General features: G+C 28.2%; 1 protein-coding gene across 1 annotated transcript in view; it reads right to left on the reverse strand.

Moving 5' to 3' along the window:
- gudu (Armadillo repeat-containing protein gudu) overlaps positions 1–16,448 on the reverse strand; it is a 604,246-nt gene that overhangs the window by 12,756 nt on the left and 575,042 nt on the right. Inside the window, exons 13-15 of the mRNA XM_075364673.1 lie at positions 11,752–11,811; positions 4,335–4,556; positions 1,039–1,223 (exon numbers count right to left, since the gene is read on the reverse strand). Of these exons, the coding sequence (XP_075220788.1) occupies positions 1,116–1,223; positions 4,335–4,556; positions 11,752–11,811 (390 nt within the window). The 3' untranslated portion in view covers positions 1,039–1,115. The remainder of the gene's footprint in view (positions 1–1,038; positions 1,224–4,334; positions 4,557–11,751; positions 11,812–16,448) is intronic.

Genomic DNA, 16,448 nt, shown 5'->3' on the forward strand with positions numbered 1-16,448 from the left:
CTAGCTGATGCCATCAATCAAAGAAAAAATAATGTTTTGTGAATTTTCACAAACCTATTTATTCCATTTCTTGTACCATTCATAATTATAATTTTTTCTTTTTTTTTTTAATTTGTTGGTCAAATGTAATGTGGATATATCTATAAAAGCACCTCTTTATAATGCATTTATGTTAGCACTGGCTTGTATTAACATTGTATTACTTGACTATCTTTAATTGATGATGGTAGCTAATATCAAGATATAGTAAGAAACAAGCTAAAATATCAATGCTATCAAACTAAATATCAGAAGGCCTGTTTATTCTGAAAATGTACTGAATTCTATTAGTATCAAAACATGATCTGAAAGTGATTTCTTTAAAAGTATTCAGTCAGTAATCTGAACATCTCAATATCATACATTTTTATATTACTTTCACTATAAAGTAGAAGCGGCAAATAAAATCATTGTTTATCAACAAAAAGGGTTGATTAATTTTTTTACTTTTCATTATCTATCCTTTAGATACTTTTTCTGACTGTGAAGTAAAAAAAAGAACCATAGGTCCAAGAAACATTAATTAGAGTTACTCTTGCACAGAGAAATTATTTTTCTTTATAACCAATTTCTGTGCTAAGAGAATAAAAATGTAGGGCTAAATAGTAATGGCATTTTGGTGGTTTACTATGTTTGATGTGCATCAGTATACAATATTTGATTCAGTCAAGAATCGAATAGAAAAGAGTTTCAGTCATCATAATTTCTCAAGAATACTTATCATATAATACTTGCTATTTTTGATAATAGCTATGACAGTTGTGGTAGGAGCTTATATGTCCTATCAGGTTGTCTCAATCTTACAGATTTTTCAGAAAAAAAAGTTTTTTTTAATGTATTATTTTATTAAATGATAACTAATTTTAAATGTGATTATTACATATTTATTCATTTAAATTTGTGCTGGTTTCCCTTTTCAGATGATTACTGAAGCAAGAAATACTATATAATATTTTTGTAACAACTTTGTAACTATCCTATTTTACTTTACTCATTTACATTTTTGATATCTAAGTTTCCCAGGAACCACCTGAAGTTGTGTAGTAGAGATAATAATTATTTATGAAATATAATTTTTAATTCTCTCTTCCAGCCTCAAGTGCCAATTTTCGGATATTACTTAGACATCCAGCTGATGCTTCTTGAAGTATTTCATCCGGTGACCCAATTGTTTCCAGTAAATACTGAAAAAATGAAATATTAATCCATAAAATAATGAGCTAAAGTGAATTTCTAATTAACACCATCATTAAAATTACTTTAATATTAATTAAAAAAAAAAATTGTCACCAACTGTCCTATAGAAAACTTTACTACTAACAAAAAACCTGACAAATTCCTAGTATTAAAAAAATGTAATTAAAATGTTTACATTGTCAGTACTGAAGATTAAAGGGAGTTACACAATGAAAAACTACATGGATTATTTCCCTTTCACTTAGTATAATCAAACACATGGTGTGTCTTGCTGAAGACAAAAAAAAATTAGTTTTTGCTTGATTTGGTTCTGGCAAGTCGAGCGGGGTGGCATGCCAAACTGATAGCCAAGTCAGAGTGGGGTGGTTACAGACATTGGCAATGAGGCAATACATAGGAATGTTTCATGCCTGCAGCATATCAGGCTGCAGCTTTTGCCCGAAAAGACGTAAGTTGTCACGGTCTTTGGCAGCAGATGTTCTTCCCAATTTTGTTTAAGGTTGAAGACATAGTGGTTCACTCTTCTCCTGCAATGAAGTACCTAGAGATATGAATAAATAAAAATACTGTGTTCTTGAGGCACTTGATCAAGGTGACTCAGAAAGCTAAAAACACTGCTGATACCATCAGTTGAATTTAATGACCGACAAAATCAAAGATCTCCATATATATATGTGGAGGTTGATGCTGCAGGTGGTGTTCTCGAAAGCATTGTATGAAGCACCAGCCTGGTCTGTTGTAGTTGAAAAGTGGAAAGCCAAATCCATTCCGACTAGGGTACACAAGGCAGTCTTCCTAAAGGTGGCTACAGGACCATCTTGGGTGATGCCACTGGGGTTGTGGCTGGCCTTGTACCCCGTTCAGAAGAGGGAGGTTATGTGCCAAGGGGTAAACAAGATGGAGACAGAGGCATCTCTTTTTCTGTCTGAACAGGCAGAATAAGTAATTAAGTATTTTAGTCATTTCTAAATAATGAAATTTCAGAATGTTAGTCTTCAAATTTGATAATATTTTTTTTGTATTATTATTATTATTATTTTCCACTCTGTGATCTCCTTGATGGAATAGTAGTGTCTCTGATTCTGGGTTCGAATCTTGGTCAGGCTAGGTATTTTTTCATAATTTATAATACTTTTTTTCACATTAAGTAACTGTATTTCATTCAAAATACAGTTCAAATCCAAATACTGTGACATAAGAATTATTATTATTATTATTATTATTATTGAAATGCCTGTAACTTTGAAATGCTTTCTCCAATTCCCATTATTCAAAACGAGAATTAAATTTGGGTGCAATTTTTGTGAAAATATTAATTAATTCAAATATTCAGTCAAAAGCCATAAATAATGGTATGAGTATTTCAGCCTGAATTTGCATTGATTCAGATGAAATAAGATACAGGTCTGCAATTGGTTGGTTATTGAATCCTGAAGTTCCATTACTTTAAATATAAAATAATATTGATACATAAAAGTATTTTCTATTGTAATTAGTACTATTGACCACATTCGATTTTATGCATATTTTTTGGTCGATGAAATTACACAGAATCTTTGAAGCTTGCACATAAAATAAAGAGATAGAATTTTGTAGCATATGAAAAATTTCATGCCTGACCATGATTTGAATTCAGTACCTCCAGAAGAAAGGCCAAGATGCTATCACTCCACCCTAGATATTGGCGTTTCCATGTTTAACTTCACATACAGACCTCTCAAGAAATGACTACACATTTTTTAAATTATAGACCCTGGAACTAAAATGCAGAAAAAAATTTGTTTGAAAATTACCTTTTTATTTTGATTTTTAGTGAATTACAATTAGAGAAAACTTTACTGAAGCCAGTTTATTAAACATAACCTATTTATGGATATTTTTATAAAACCTTTTCTTAATATTTTTGATAGGGATCACTTTTTTATAAATAAATGTTTCCAAAATTTTCCCCATAGAGTAACGAAGCCCCTAAAATCAAACATTTCTTTATTCAAAATTTGTGAATTTTGATACTTAAATCTTATTTTGATTATCATCATAAACACCAAGAAAGCCTGCTTGATTCCTGGGCTTTCAAATTTTAAAAAGGTTTTTGGTAATTTTTTTTTTTTTAGTTTTTTGACCTTAACATTTATAAGACTAATTTTGGTGAATACTACTAGTTATTTTTAATACGGCAAAATTGTAAGAGAATATGTAATGACTTTTTAAGATTATTTTACTTTACATTTTTAGAATTTTTTTACAATTTTATTTTACTAATTTTTTTTTTTAAATGTGTAGAATTTTTTCTTTACAAATTTTTTAAAATTTTGCAAAAATACTTTTTTACAAGTTTGTAAAATAAAATATGAAAACTGATTGGCATAGCCAGGAAAGTCATGTAGTACTTTGGCTGCTTTTTTTATTGCCTCTGAATTTGAAAATCTATTAGGTTGGTGAATTTTTAATCGAGGAAGATTTGGGTTTAAAATATCTTTTCTGGCATGAATCATTAAATTTTTTATTTAAATTGGATCAACTGTATCAGAAAGATAAATTGCTGATTCAAATTTTAAACTATACTTCCAGTTGTTTCTGGTGTGAAACAAATACACTTTCACTACAATCAGTGATAGATTTTTTAAAACAATTCAAATATACTCGTATAATTAATGTCATCAGAATCAAAGCTTTTAATTTACTGATTTGTGTATTTGGTAACCCAAACATAATTCATTAAAAATTAGAAATAATTCATTCAGTATCCATTATGAAAATTGCAATATCGCCTGTTATTTCGCCCCCACCATCCTGATGCAATATTTTTAAAATTATTGATAAATCACTTAAACTAGTCAAGTATTTTTTAGAATTTGTAAATCAGCTTATCAAATTACTTTTTAATATAGTAATAAAGATTAAGAGATGACAGCTTCTTATTAAATGAAGCTTGCTAATCTATAAGAAATCTTCAATGGAAATATAAAGCATATTTTCAATTATTTAAAAAGCATACTGAGTTTCAATACTTTGTTGTTTTAATTTTCAAACCGCATTTTATTAAGCTGATCATTGAAGACACCCTTACATAAAGATTTTATAATAAAAATACTAACAGGAACAACACCACTCTGATGGAGTGTAATACAGTTGGCAGGATCCTGTGATAATTGACACAAAGCCAGAGCAGTTGTGCGATGTACTCTTTTCTCTTTTGATGACATATAACCAACTAATGGTGTAACAGCACCAAGCCGTCCAAATTCATGACAATTATTGCTCCAACAACAACAATTTGCAATCGCTGAAGCTAAATGCTCTCGTAAAATATCATCTTCCTGAAAAATTAGAACAAAAATATATGTACTTTTCTTTTTAAAGTGATTTATAACTTCTAAAATTAAACAATTTAAGTTATAAAACAACTGTCTTTCTTACTTTGTCTGGATTAATGACAAACTTGAACATGGTGTAAGCTGTGTACTTGTGAAATAGTTGCATGGAGACACTGCATGACCAGGAACAGCTTCTCTTTTTCCATTGTTTGTTCTGCACTAAATTATGACACATAAGCAGTGCTTCACAAACAGCAGCAGTTATAAGTTTGAGCAAAAAATGAAGTATAGGGCCTCTTTTATTAGCAATTTTTTGTGATTTAATATTATTTTTATATAACAATTCAGTTATATAAAATAAATTTTGAAACTTTATTTTTAGACCTGAAACCAACTTATATAAATCTAATCCTATCATGAATAAATTTATTTTAAACTTACATTTTAGTTGTAGGCTACTTGTATACCTGCTCAATTTAGGAATACATTGAGTTTTATTGATGGTGAGCAGACTTATGTTCTACATAATAACGATACTTATGTTTTTCATAATAATAGTTTAAAATTTGTTATTATAGTCGGTTCTCGATAATCCGACATTCTTTAGTCCGATACCGTCAGTAATCCGACACTTTTCGTCTAACTGCTGAGGCAATTCGTGTAATGCCATTATTATTTATTTTTTTTTGTTTTACTTCAGACTTTTATATACGTCGTCACAACTGAAAAAACAGAGAGAAGCCACGGCCGAGTGGTGAATATGAGTTTTAAGTGAGTAGGCCGTGGTAACGTGGAATATTCTAATAAATTACAGTATAGCAGTTCTGATCGTTGCCGACAATAACGTCATCAGTTGTATCTGCAGTTGAGATCGTGGCGCCGCGGGCTGGCGACTTGTACGTACTGGGGTCTACAGAAACGGCATTAAACTTCTTACAATATCTTACTACAAGTCTCGGTATCGCATGATCATGTGCCGTGTTTAGTTGTTATATTCGTTTTAATATATCTAGTTTTCCTTAATTTTAAGTGTCTGGTTTTCCGTAACTTAAATAGTATCCGAACTTCGTTATTTTTAGTTTTGAAGATGTCGAAACCGTAAAAACGTAAGCACATCATGCTAAGTTTATTTCAAAAAGCAGAAATTCTTAAAAGAATTAACAAAGTCGTGATGACGTAGCTTCACTGCACGGAAATGGACGCGCAACGACTTACGACTTGCAAAAAAATCGGGTTAAAATAGAAAAATTTATAAAAGATGATGTCAGCGGTAAAACTGATCTGAAAACATTAAAATCTGGCACGTTCCCGTTAATGGAAGATGCACTTTGTGCTTGGTTTGTCTAGGAACGTTCCAAACATACTCCTCTTTCTGGCGAAATCATCAAAGAAAAAGCTAAGCTTTTCTATAAAAAAATTATGAACAATTAAGAATTCCGCGCAATTGACGGGTGGTCCGACAAATTCAAGAATCGCTATGGAATCCGTTTATTAACCGCTACAGGTGAGAAACTTCCTTGTGATTTTACTGTCATTGAGCCACATAAAGACAGTCCAAGAGTTAGATCTTGGTCCTAACCAGGTTTATAATGTCGATAAGAGTGGGTTATTTTGGAGGCTGCTACCGAAAAAAAAAACATTCGTCCATGGAGCGCTCCAGATCGCAAAATATCGAAAAACAGAATTATGTTTATGCCTTGTTCAAACGTGAGTGGTACCCGTAAACTTGAATTGCTTGTTATAGGCAAGTCCAAAAATCCTGGGGCTTTTAAAAACGTAAGACTTCCTGTAAAAGACAAAAATCAAAGGCGAGCGTGGATGACAAGGAAAGTATTTTTTGAACGGTTTAATGAACAGTTCGTGTCATTAGTAAAAAAATTTCTTAAACAAAGAAAATTACCAGACAAAGCATTGTTACTTTATACAACTGTATAAGGCATCCAGATGAAGAAGACTTGAAAAGTAAAGATTTATACGCGTCTTATTTCTTTTGCCAAATGTTACGGCTATCATTCAGCCGATGAATTAAAATGTAATCCAGACGGTTAAAACCAATTACAAAAAGAGTTTATTGTATAGTGTAATGAGTAAATCGGAAACTACGAATATTTTTAAATGTTTGAAAGAAATAAATCTTAAAGATGTCGTTTTTATCTTGCACAAGTATGGGAAAAGATCTCTGCCAAAACAGTATTGTGCTCTTGTAAAAATTTGTGGCTAACTCATCCTCTACTACATTTATATGAAAAACTCAAAAAAAAAAAACAATGGAAAATGAACAAATACCAACGACATCCGAAAGTAATGATTTCAGTCCTTATACTGAAATAATGGGCATTAGCTAGTCGCTAGCCCAACTATGCAGTCAGGACCACTCACAAAGACTGACACAAGAGGACGTAAATAAGTGGCTGACCAGTGTTGAAGACGAAAATTATCAATTGATAACTGACCGGGAGATAATTGATGTGCTGGTTCAGGACGAAGACTATGATGACAGTGAAAATGTGACACCTTTGCCATCGATTAGTACTGAAGGTCACAAAAGTGCTTTGAATGCGTTTAACATGTGTATCAAGTAGGCTGAAATAAATGAAGTGGCAGCTGCCGATATTTTAACGTTTATGAGAAAATAATTTTAAACTGCCCATTAAAGAAAAAAAAACAAAAGACTATTGACCATAATTTTCTGTTAAGTAAGTAGTTAGTTGTACGTATTACTGTTATTTTCTTAATCAAATTACATCAGTTATTCAAATTAATAAATCCATATGAAAGTACATAACATTTTCTCTTATTCCAGTGAAAGTGGGTAATTTCAGTAATCCGACATCAGGGCTGTGTGATATGTGTCGGATTATCAAGAACCTACTGTAATTAGGGGAGATTCTTTTGAATAATATTCAATTAATTTTTAAAAAAGGTTTTGTAATAATATAAGTGTTGGTAACAACTGTTTTGTAGATGCAACATTTGGTGTGTCTACACAACAACTGTTAAGTCTAATTTTAAAATTAAGTAAGAAAAACAGTCAACTGATTGTATAATAAATATATGAAGTCATCAGTTCATAGTGAGAATGGAAAATTCCTTTTCTTTAAAGTAAAACTTGTTATTAGCAATAATACATTAATATAGTAATGAGCACTATAAAATGTTGTGAATAATTCTGATACATATTATAGGTGAGTAGTTATACACAAGAGCTATTTCAAAGTTGGCTTTCAACTGACTAATAAAAAAACAAAACAATGACAAAATAATCTATTGTAGATTAAAGTTGTTATTTTTGGGCTAAATATGATCTGCCTAATTAGTATTTTTTTTTTTGCTTGTTAGGTAAATGATTATGGTTGTGTGATATGATCTGTTCTTTGGTCTCTAAATAATGAACTTGTTTAATGTCTTGTTCCCAGTTACAGTCAGTCAAAATATTTATCCTTTGTTTTATTATAGCTTTCAAGGAATGTCAAAACCATGACCATTTTTTGAGATTTAGGCATACCAATCAATTAATTTGTAGCCAATTTACAAAGAGCTTATTGAAACCCAGCTTTCTGTCATAATCCAATAAAATCTTGGTTTAAAAAGTTTCAGGTTCAAATTCCTCGGTCAGGCTTAGTATTTTTCATATGCTGTAAAAATGTTCAATCCATTTTTTATTTGAAGATGTGGAACATGAATCACCTAAAAAAAGTTCAGAAATTGAGAAACAACATTTAGCATACACAATTCCTTTAGCTTTTAGAACAAGTTAACATTAATGACTAACTATTTCTCTTCCATGTGTACAACCTTCTGGCCCCAATCTTTAAAATACTGAAACATTATTCCCATACAGATGGTATGATAATTGGTGGGTGTTGGAGCTGTGCTTCTTTCTGTTTACAAAAAGTGAATCATGCCTTCACTTTACCAGCACAGTAAGTAGATAGCAGGTGGGTATGTAATAAGGTTATAGATTACAACTGGCTACTGCACATGCACTATGCTCTAAATGAACTGATTTATTTTCAGTGGCTGGATAGCCAATTAATTAGATGTTAATTTTGGAGTACCATTAAAATATAAAAATAATGCATAAAACAACATTGATATTGTATGGATATTGTGATAGACAATTATTAACCTAAATCATCTATGAATGTATCAAAATAGCAATTTTAATATAAATTTACTAATAAAAAATTTATATTACATTTATTTAAAGATTTATATTAAGCTTTTTGAATCTAAACTTCATCATCAGTTGTTAAGTACTACATATATAAAATGCATTATCATTGTAAAATCAACTCACTTTATTTATTCCACAATTTCTTTTCCCCTACATGTTTACAAAGATAAAAATTAAATTATAATTAATGAAGTTTCACTCCTTTTTCTAAGTTTAACTAAAAATTCCTTTTTCTTGTTTAGCCTCCGGGAATTACCGTCAGGTATTACTTCAGAGGATGAATGAGGGTGATATGTATGAGTGTAAATGAAGTTTAGTTTTGTACAGTCTCAGGTTGATCATTTCTGAAATGTGTAGTTAATTGAAACCCTACCAACAAAGAACACCGGTATCCATGATCTAGTATTCAAATCCATATAAAAGTACTGCCTTTTATTTAGGACTTGAATGCTGCTGGAACTCTCGACTTCCAGATCAGCTGATTTGTGAAGACGCGTTCACTACCAGACCAACCCAGTGGGTAAGTTTAACTATAACTAATTAAATCAAATATACATTATTCCACTACAAAAACTAATATAAGACATAAAAAATTAATAATACTGTTTGTTACCTTTGTATACAAAACATAATTAAATTAATAAGTTATATGACATAAAAGAGAAAAATACACATTTGAAAAAGAGACATGAGTACACAATAATAAAATGTGTGAAATTTGGTAGCTCTAAAATAACATTCTATTTTCAAATTACTTTCACAGTAATGTTACAAGCAAACGTAATGTCTTACATTAGTGAAGATGACACTGGCTTTTTCTTTCATTTTTGTTTCATTACTATTCTTTAATAGTACATTTTATGATTGTTATTCAAAAGCCATACTGAAATAAGAAGTTATTATATGTTAATTTTTTTAGTCTTTAATAAAAATTTAATATTATGCTGGTAATAAAGTAATCATAATTAATAAAAAATATATTTTTTATTGTAAATTAATAATAATATATTAAGTGGATTATTAATAATCAGTATAATTAATTTATTCATCAGACTACTTCAAGAATAGTTAGTTGTACGTATTGGAATGAAAAATAATTAAGAGTACAATGATTAAACAAATATGACTAAATTATTCAGCATACATCCATTTCACAAACAATGAATAAAATATAATGAACTACAAATAAATATTAGTTATTAACTGCTTAAGAAGTAACCTCTACAATCATGCTTTCAAATTTTTATTTTTAAGAAAGTTGATCTATATGTAACAATAATAATGAAGTATAATTTATGATGATTTCTTGGATTCAAAAAGATTTTTAATACAAATTGGTAAGTTTGCATTAACCCTTTCTATTTTGGTGTGTAAAATTTTTTAACATTATTAACTGCTATATTCAAGACAACAAAATATATATATATTAAATTATATATATATATATTATGTATATATATTATATATATATATATAATGATGAAGCCTTACATAATAAAAATCCATCATAACAAAAATAAAATGAAAACAAAGTATGTTTTTTGATTTTCACAAAATTTATTTTAAAAAATGTTCTGGTATGCACTATTTTCCTCAGATCCTTAGATTTTTTGTATGTAATATCTGAGGAAGGTACTGTGTACCAAAACAGTTGTCATTTATTAAACAGATTTTATGAAAATCAAAAAAACATATTTTGTCTTCATTTTCTTTTTGATATATTTCTACTATGTAAACAATTTACATTATTACATATTTAAAGGCACAGTATATTCTAGATAGCATTCTAGGTTTTGTAAGACAAAAATAAAAATTGACATGTCAAGTTGAAGATTTAAACTTAGGCATGAATGACTAAATTATTCTTAATATTATTAGAGATTATTTTGTAAATCATATACTTATTTTATTATATAATCTTGTAATTTATTCAATTACTCAGTAATCATATTGCTTTCAATAAGTTTTGCTTTATTAATCTTTAGACTCATGTGTACCTTCTACATAACAGTAGCTACAGTCGATCCTAGATTTTCATGATAGGAGTGTGCAGAACAGGCCAGAGGGATCTGGTCCATGTTTCTTGCATGAATATCTCATGAAACTATCTTTAGAAATTTATGATCATACACACTTGATAGAGTACAAAATTATATTTATTATTGTAATTTGATGCCAAGATCCCATAAACGTAGTGCTTAATGTAATAAATTTATATTTCTTAATGTTAAAATCAATTTATATTTATTTAGTCAACATAAAAACTAACGTAAGAGTGTGTATGGGTTCAGACCTAAAAAAAGAAACACATTAAATTTAACAATTAAGAGGTGCTGAAATTTAATATTTTACTATTGAAAACTCAAATGTTCAGCTATTCTAATTTTGGGATGGTGAGGAGTATTTTCATAACCCTTTTATAGATGAACTCATAAGCTCATACATAGTCATTTATTATTATTAATCCTCTTAATTATGAGAGTGGTCCTAATGCAATAACATTCAAAATATTTGTACATATTTATAAATGAAGACATTATTTAAAAAAAAAAAATAATAATAAATGAGAAAAAGTCATTACTTGTAACAACTACTCTAGCAAAATAACCTGAAAAAATAAGTATGAAACCATATTTATTAATCATATGAAAGTGATAAAAAACAAACAAGTCTTATGGTATGATTTTACAGCAAAAAGGTTTTAACATACTAATACGTTCACTTTAAAGCCTGAAACATTATTGCTAGTAATATATATCTATTACTAGCTAAATTATATTATTAACCTGCTATACACAGATGAAGTAATAATTTATTAATTAAACAATAATGAAATGACATGCATTTTATAACATTAAAACGTACATGCTATTGAAAAAGAAAACTTCTAGAAACAAACAGGATATTAATAATAGTAGTGGTAAAAGTAGTTGCAGGAGAAGAAGAAGATAAATAAAAAAAAAAACATAAGGAATATGATTTAATCAATAATTTAATTAACTAAGGTTTGTATGCGATCACCTCAATAGTAGCTTCATCTAGTTTCCCGTTCTTTTCAGCAGCAGCTCTTCTACTGGAAAACTAACAAAGAAAGCAGACTACAAATAACATGCACATTCACATACATAAGAATAATGTGTCGGCAACTTTACTTATCTAAAAATAAATTATTTTATATATTTCTTTACACAAAATTGAAAAAGTAATTTTATTAATTTTTCGTAGAAAAATAGAGAAAAACATTATTTAATTACACTAAAGATAAATTAAAGTAATGTGTTTGGCTTACAGTATTGTTTATTATTTTATATCATAAAAAAGAAGAAAATATAGTAAGATTAGGCTAGAGTAGGATGAATGCTGTGTAAATATATTAGAAATATAAATGAAATATATGTATATAAGAGTATAAATAAAAGGCTAAAAATAAAACCGAAATATGTATATTTTTGGAAAAAAGTAAAATAACAACAATATTTTTTTTATTTTTAGTGATTGATGATGGCTATAGTTCATTTTCAGTCATTAGCTTTTATTAATTGAAGCTACTCACTCCATCAGTAGTCCTGCAATTACTTCTCCTTTCACCTTCTATGCTCTCACATTCATCACAGCTTCATTACTAATTCATTATGTCTGATCCGGGCGATGATAACGCTGAAGCGTTTTTCACCCAGAAAAAACCAAAAAAAAAAAAAAATTATGTCTGAGGTTGTCAAATAATTAAATAAACAACGGCAATATCATAAAGAAACTGTTAAAAAAAGAACTAGCACTCATAAGAAAGATATGTCGTCGTTCTTGGAAAAGTTTTTAAGATAGGATACAAATAGTTAATGACAGAATGTTGAAGAAACTGAATGCTATGGAAATTAAGCATAATTTCTGGGGTGAGGCTAATAGGCTAGTTAAGTAAAGAATGGTCGATGATTTGTACGATACTCCAGATATCTTGTAATGCTGTGATCATTCAGGGCTTATAAACAGTCATATTCTTTGTTTATGCATGGAGCTTGTTGCTACATTTCTGAATCACCAGACTGTGATGAACTCATCACAACTAACTAGTTGTGAATCAGAATTTGACAATAGAGTGTTGGCCAGGAGATGGTACTGAGTAGCTGTTAGTGTTAAATTGAAGGATCAGTTGATCCAGCTTGGCCTTAACAATCTATCTACTTCCTGCATCAGAAAACAACCACTAATACTCTGTTGTATTCTGACAAAAAGGTTGAAGAAGATAGGTAATAGTCTTAAAATCTTTATAAGTATAGTCTACTTATAACAATCTTTAATAAGGAAATGAAATAGGCTTAGAATTTAACAGTAAAAAGGTTTATTTACTTGAGGTAAGGATGAATTTTAATGAAAATAGTTGGATGATCGGTACTTGGAATATGGCAAATTACTTTCAATAAAACTTAAATTATAAATACCATGCTTAAAAAAATTATTAATTACTACTGGAAAATTTTCTCTTGTTTTGTGTTTTATATTTGGCCATTTTTAGTTTTTTCTATTTCTACAATCCTACATTTTTTGAATTTGTAAATATCCTGTATGATTTTTTTTTAGTTCTACAATTAACATTTCTTTTATGTAACTTTTTTAAATTTGGAAAAACTGGGAAAAATTTGTACTTAACTCTGTTATTAAGCATGAAAATTTAGAACATACTGAACAATGTATTTTTTTTTATATACTGTGAATAAAGATAGATTTCAGATAAATACTTATCTTAATATATAACATGACCACTCTTTGTGGTGGGATAACTGGAATATGTACCTTCAGAAGTATTAGATGTTTTACAAATTAATGATAATAGCGTTGAAGTAAATTAAAAGTTATTAAAAAAAAAAATTGTAACATTTATTTTTTCAAATAAACTTGTTATCAACAAACAGTATGATAAAACACAACAAAACCTTTATGAGAAAGGCCTTGTCAGAAACACCTTGGCTTACAAAAAACCCTTCATTATGCTTCTGTTGCCATTTTAATAAATTTCTGAACCATTTGAAAAATCCTCCAACCAATTTATTTAAAATAAAATTAAGAGCTTTTATTTTACGGAAACAATATTACTCTGTGATCAATTTTTAAATAATACTAATTAAAAAAAAAAAAATTATCTGTATCCTGTTCAGTATGTGCGTATTGTGCATTCAAAATAATTTTCAATAGTGGCTTCAGAATTGTATTTACCATAACATTATTTCATTTGTTCGTATTTAAATAATTAATATCAACTTTAAACAAATTTATTTTTTATTTTATAATTTGTTTTTATATTTATAATTTATCTTATACTGATGTGGTCTATATAATGTATTTTTATGTTCTGATCAGAATAAAGATTTATTTATTCTTTATTTACATTTGCATAATATTCTCATTCAACCTATAAGTGGATTCACCTGTTTTAACTTTTTAGCTAGAATATTTTAAAAACATTCACCCATTACACAATGGGAAACATGCAGGCAAAATTATACAGGCATTGCTATGTTGATGAAATCTTATTCCTGCACAAAGAAACGTATCATACATGGAGGCAATATTATACACTCCTTACATCCATCAACAAATTAAATCTCAAGTTACTACATTTTACTGTAGAATATGAACACAACAAATCACTTTATTGCTTTGATCTCATCATATCCAAGTTATATAACACACTTTTTTTAAAATACATACAAATACTGCTACAACTGTGAATTTTCTTTACGACATATCCAACCACTCCTCACGGTACAAACATGCAACTTTCTTACCTGAATTACATTGCTTAATATAAACAATTTGTTAGCTGATACTACATTGAAGAATTCATTACAGTAAGATATATGGGATAAATTAATTTTAATGGCTACCTGTTCACACTTACAGAAAACAAGCAAGATAAAATACAGAACATATCAAGATTACACCTAGTGAAAGAAAATAATAACAATAAATTAACAAACATCAGCGGACTTCATTAATAAATAATTTACTGAATTGCATCATAGCAGCAGTATATATATACATATATTATAATCATTCTTATTTAGATTACACTTACTGCCTATTTTAGAATTTTCTTTACATTTGTTAAGTGGCTTTGAAGAACTTATTATTTTATCAAATGATTATATTAATAGATTAAACATTTTTTAACTACAGAAGAGATTAATTCCTTCTCTTGTCATCCTTTTTTCATTTTGTAAAGAAAAGAATCATTCTTCTTCTGTGTTTAAAAAAAAACACATTTAAATCAGTTAATGTATTCACCTGATCATACTGAAAAGTCCTCATGATAAGAAAAAAACTTTTAAAAGCAGAAAGTGTAACCTGACTAATAAAAACATGCTTTTCTTAAAAAAAAAAAAAAAAAATCTAAAAATTAAAAAAAAATTGCTTTAAAAAATAATGCTGTATTTATTTACGACTAAGAAGAAAAGCATGGGACGCATAATTTTAAAAAGTTTAATTTGATGAATATTATTTATTAAAGATAAAAAAAATTTTGGTGTTAAAAATTATAACACTTCCAGAAAGAATTTACAGTGTTGTTTTAAAAACTATAAACAAAATACATAAGACTATACACCAAACAAACAAAACACACTGATAAACATATTAATCCAGTAGAATATAAATTAAACTGCAACAATAACAAAATATTACATCAGACAGATTGCATGCATGTTCACTGACATTTACAAGGGTCACATATAGACACTACTAACAGCAGAATTAATTTTTACATATCACCTCAGAGAAACAAGACACAGATACAAGAATTAACCACAATATACACATTTTTTAATTAGCATAAAACCCAAGATCTCAACATACTAATACTATGAAATATGTACAAACACTAAATTTTACAAAAGAAAAAACTGTATTAAACAAGCCGGCCTAAATTGCTTTTTTTATTATAATTAAAAAAAAGTAGGGAAAAGAAAATATTATATTATTTAATTAGTTTTCCTAACAATTAACAATAATGCTAATAATAAATTCATTTAAGGTACTACTAATTAGTTAAAATAAATCCTTTAGAAAAAAAATGAATTTGAAGAAGCGTTTATTAAATTATCAGTTATTTAAATAATTCTGATGTGCATTATATTATTCAAAAGTCTCAGTGAACCTCTGGCTACTATTTTTATGATAATTTATCAAATTTATAAGTATTTATTCAGGCAATAGTTATAAAATTAAATTCCTTTTTAAATTTATATTTGTTTAATTTACTTAGAAACCTTTTAGGTTATATTGCCCCAAAATAGTCTGTAGCACTACTAAAGTTAGTAGTTTGTCTTATTCAGTTCTTAATTAACCACTCCTGAAATTCTTCTGATGTTAAACTTCAGTAATCAAAGTGCAGCAGCAAGAGATGTATCCAACCCAATTGAAAAATTACTTCAATATTATTTTTAGCAGAATTATTTTAAAATTCTAACGACATTGGTAAATGCATCAGTTAGATAACCCTATATAAGAAACTTGATCAAGCAAATAAATTTTACCGTTGATGAAACTGAAATCTATCAATATTCATTAGTAATTCATTAGATTCATTAGTAATTATTCAGTAAGTATTTAATATAATAAAACATTTCTTTTTTTTAGTAAAAAAACAATTAATCTAAACTATTCTTAATAAAAAAAAAAAATGAAAGTACAAACCAAATAATAAATCAACTAAAAAACATTCCAAC

The sequence above is a fragment of the Lycorma delicatula genome, chromosome 4 (assembly GCF_047948215.1).
Source record: "Lycorma delicatula isolate Av1 chromosome 4, ASM4794821v1, whole genome shotgun sequence".
Taxonomy (NCBI): domain Eukaryota; kingdom Metazoa; phylum Arthropoda; class Insecta; order Hemiptera; family Fulgoridae; genus Lycorma; species Lycorma delicatula.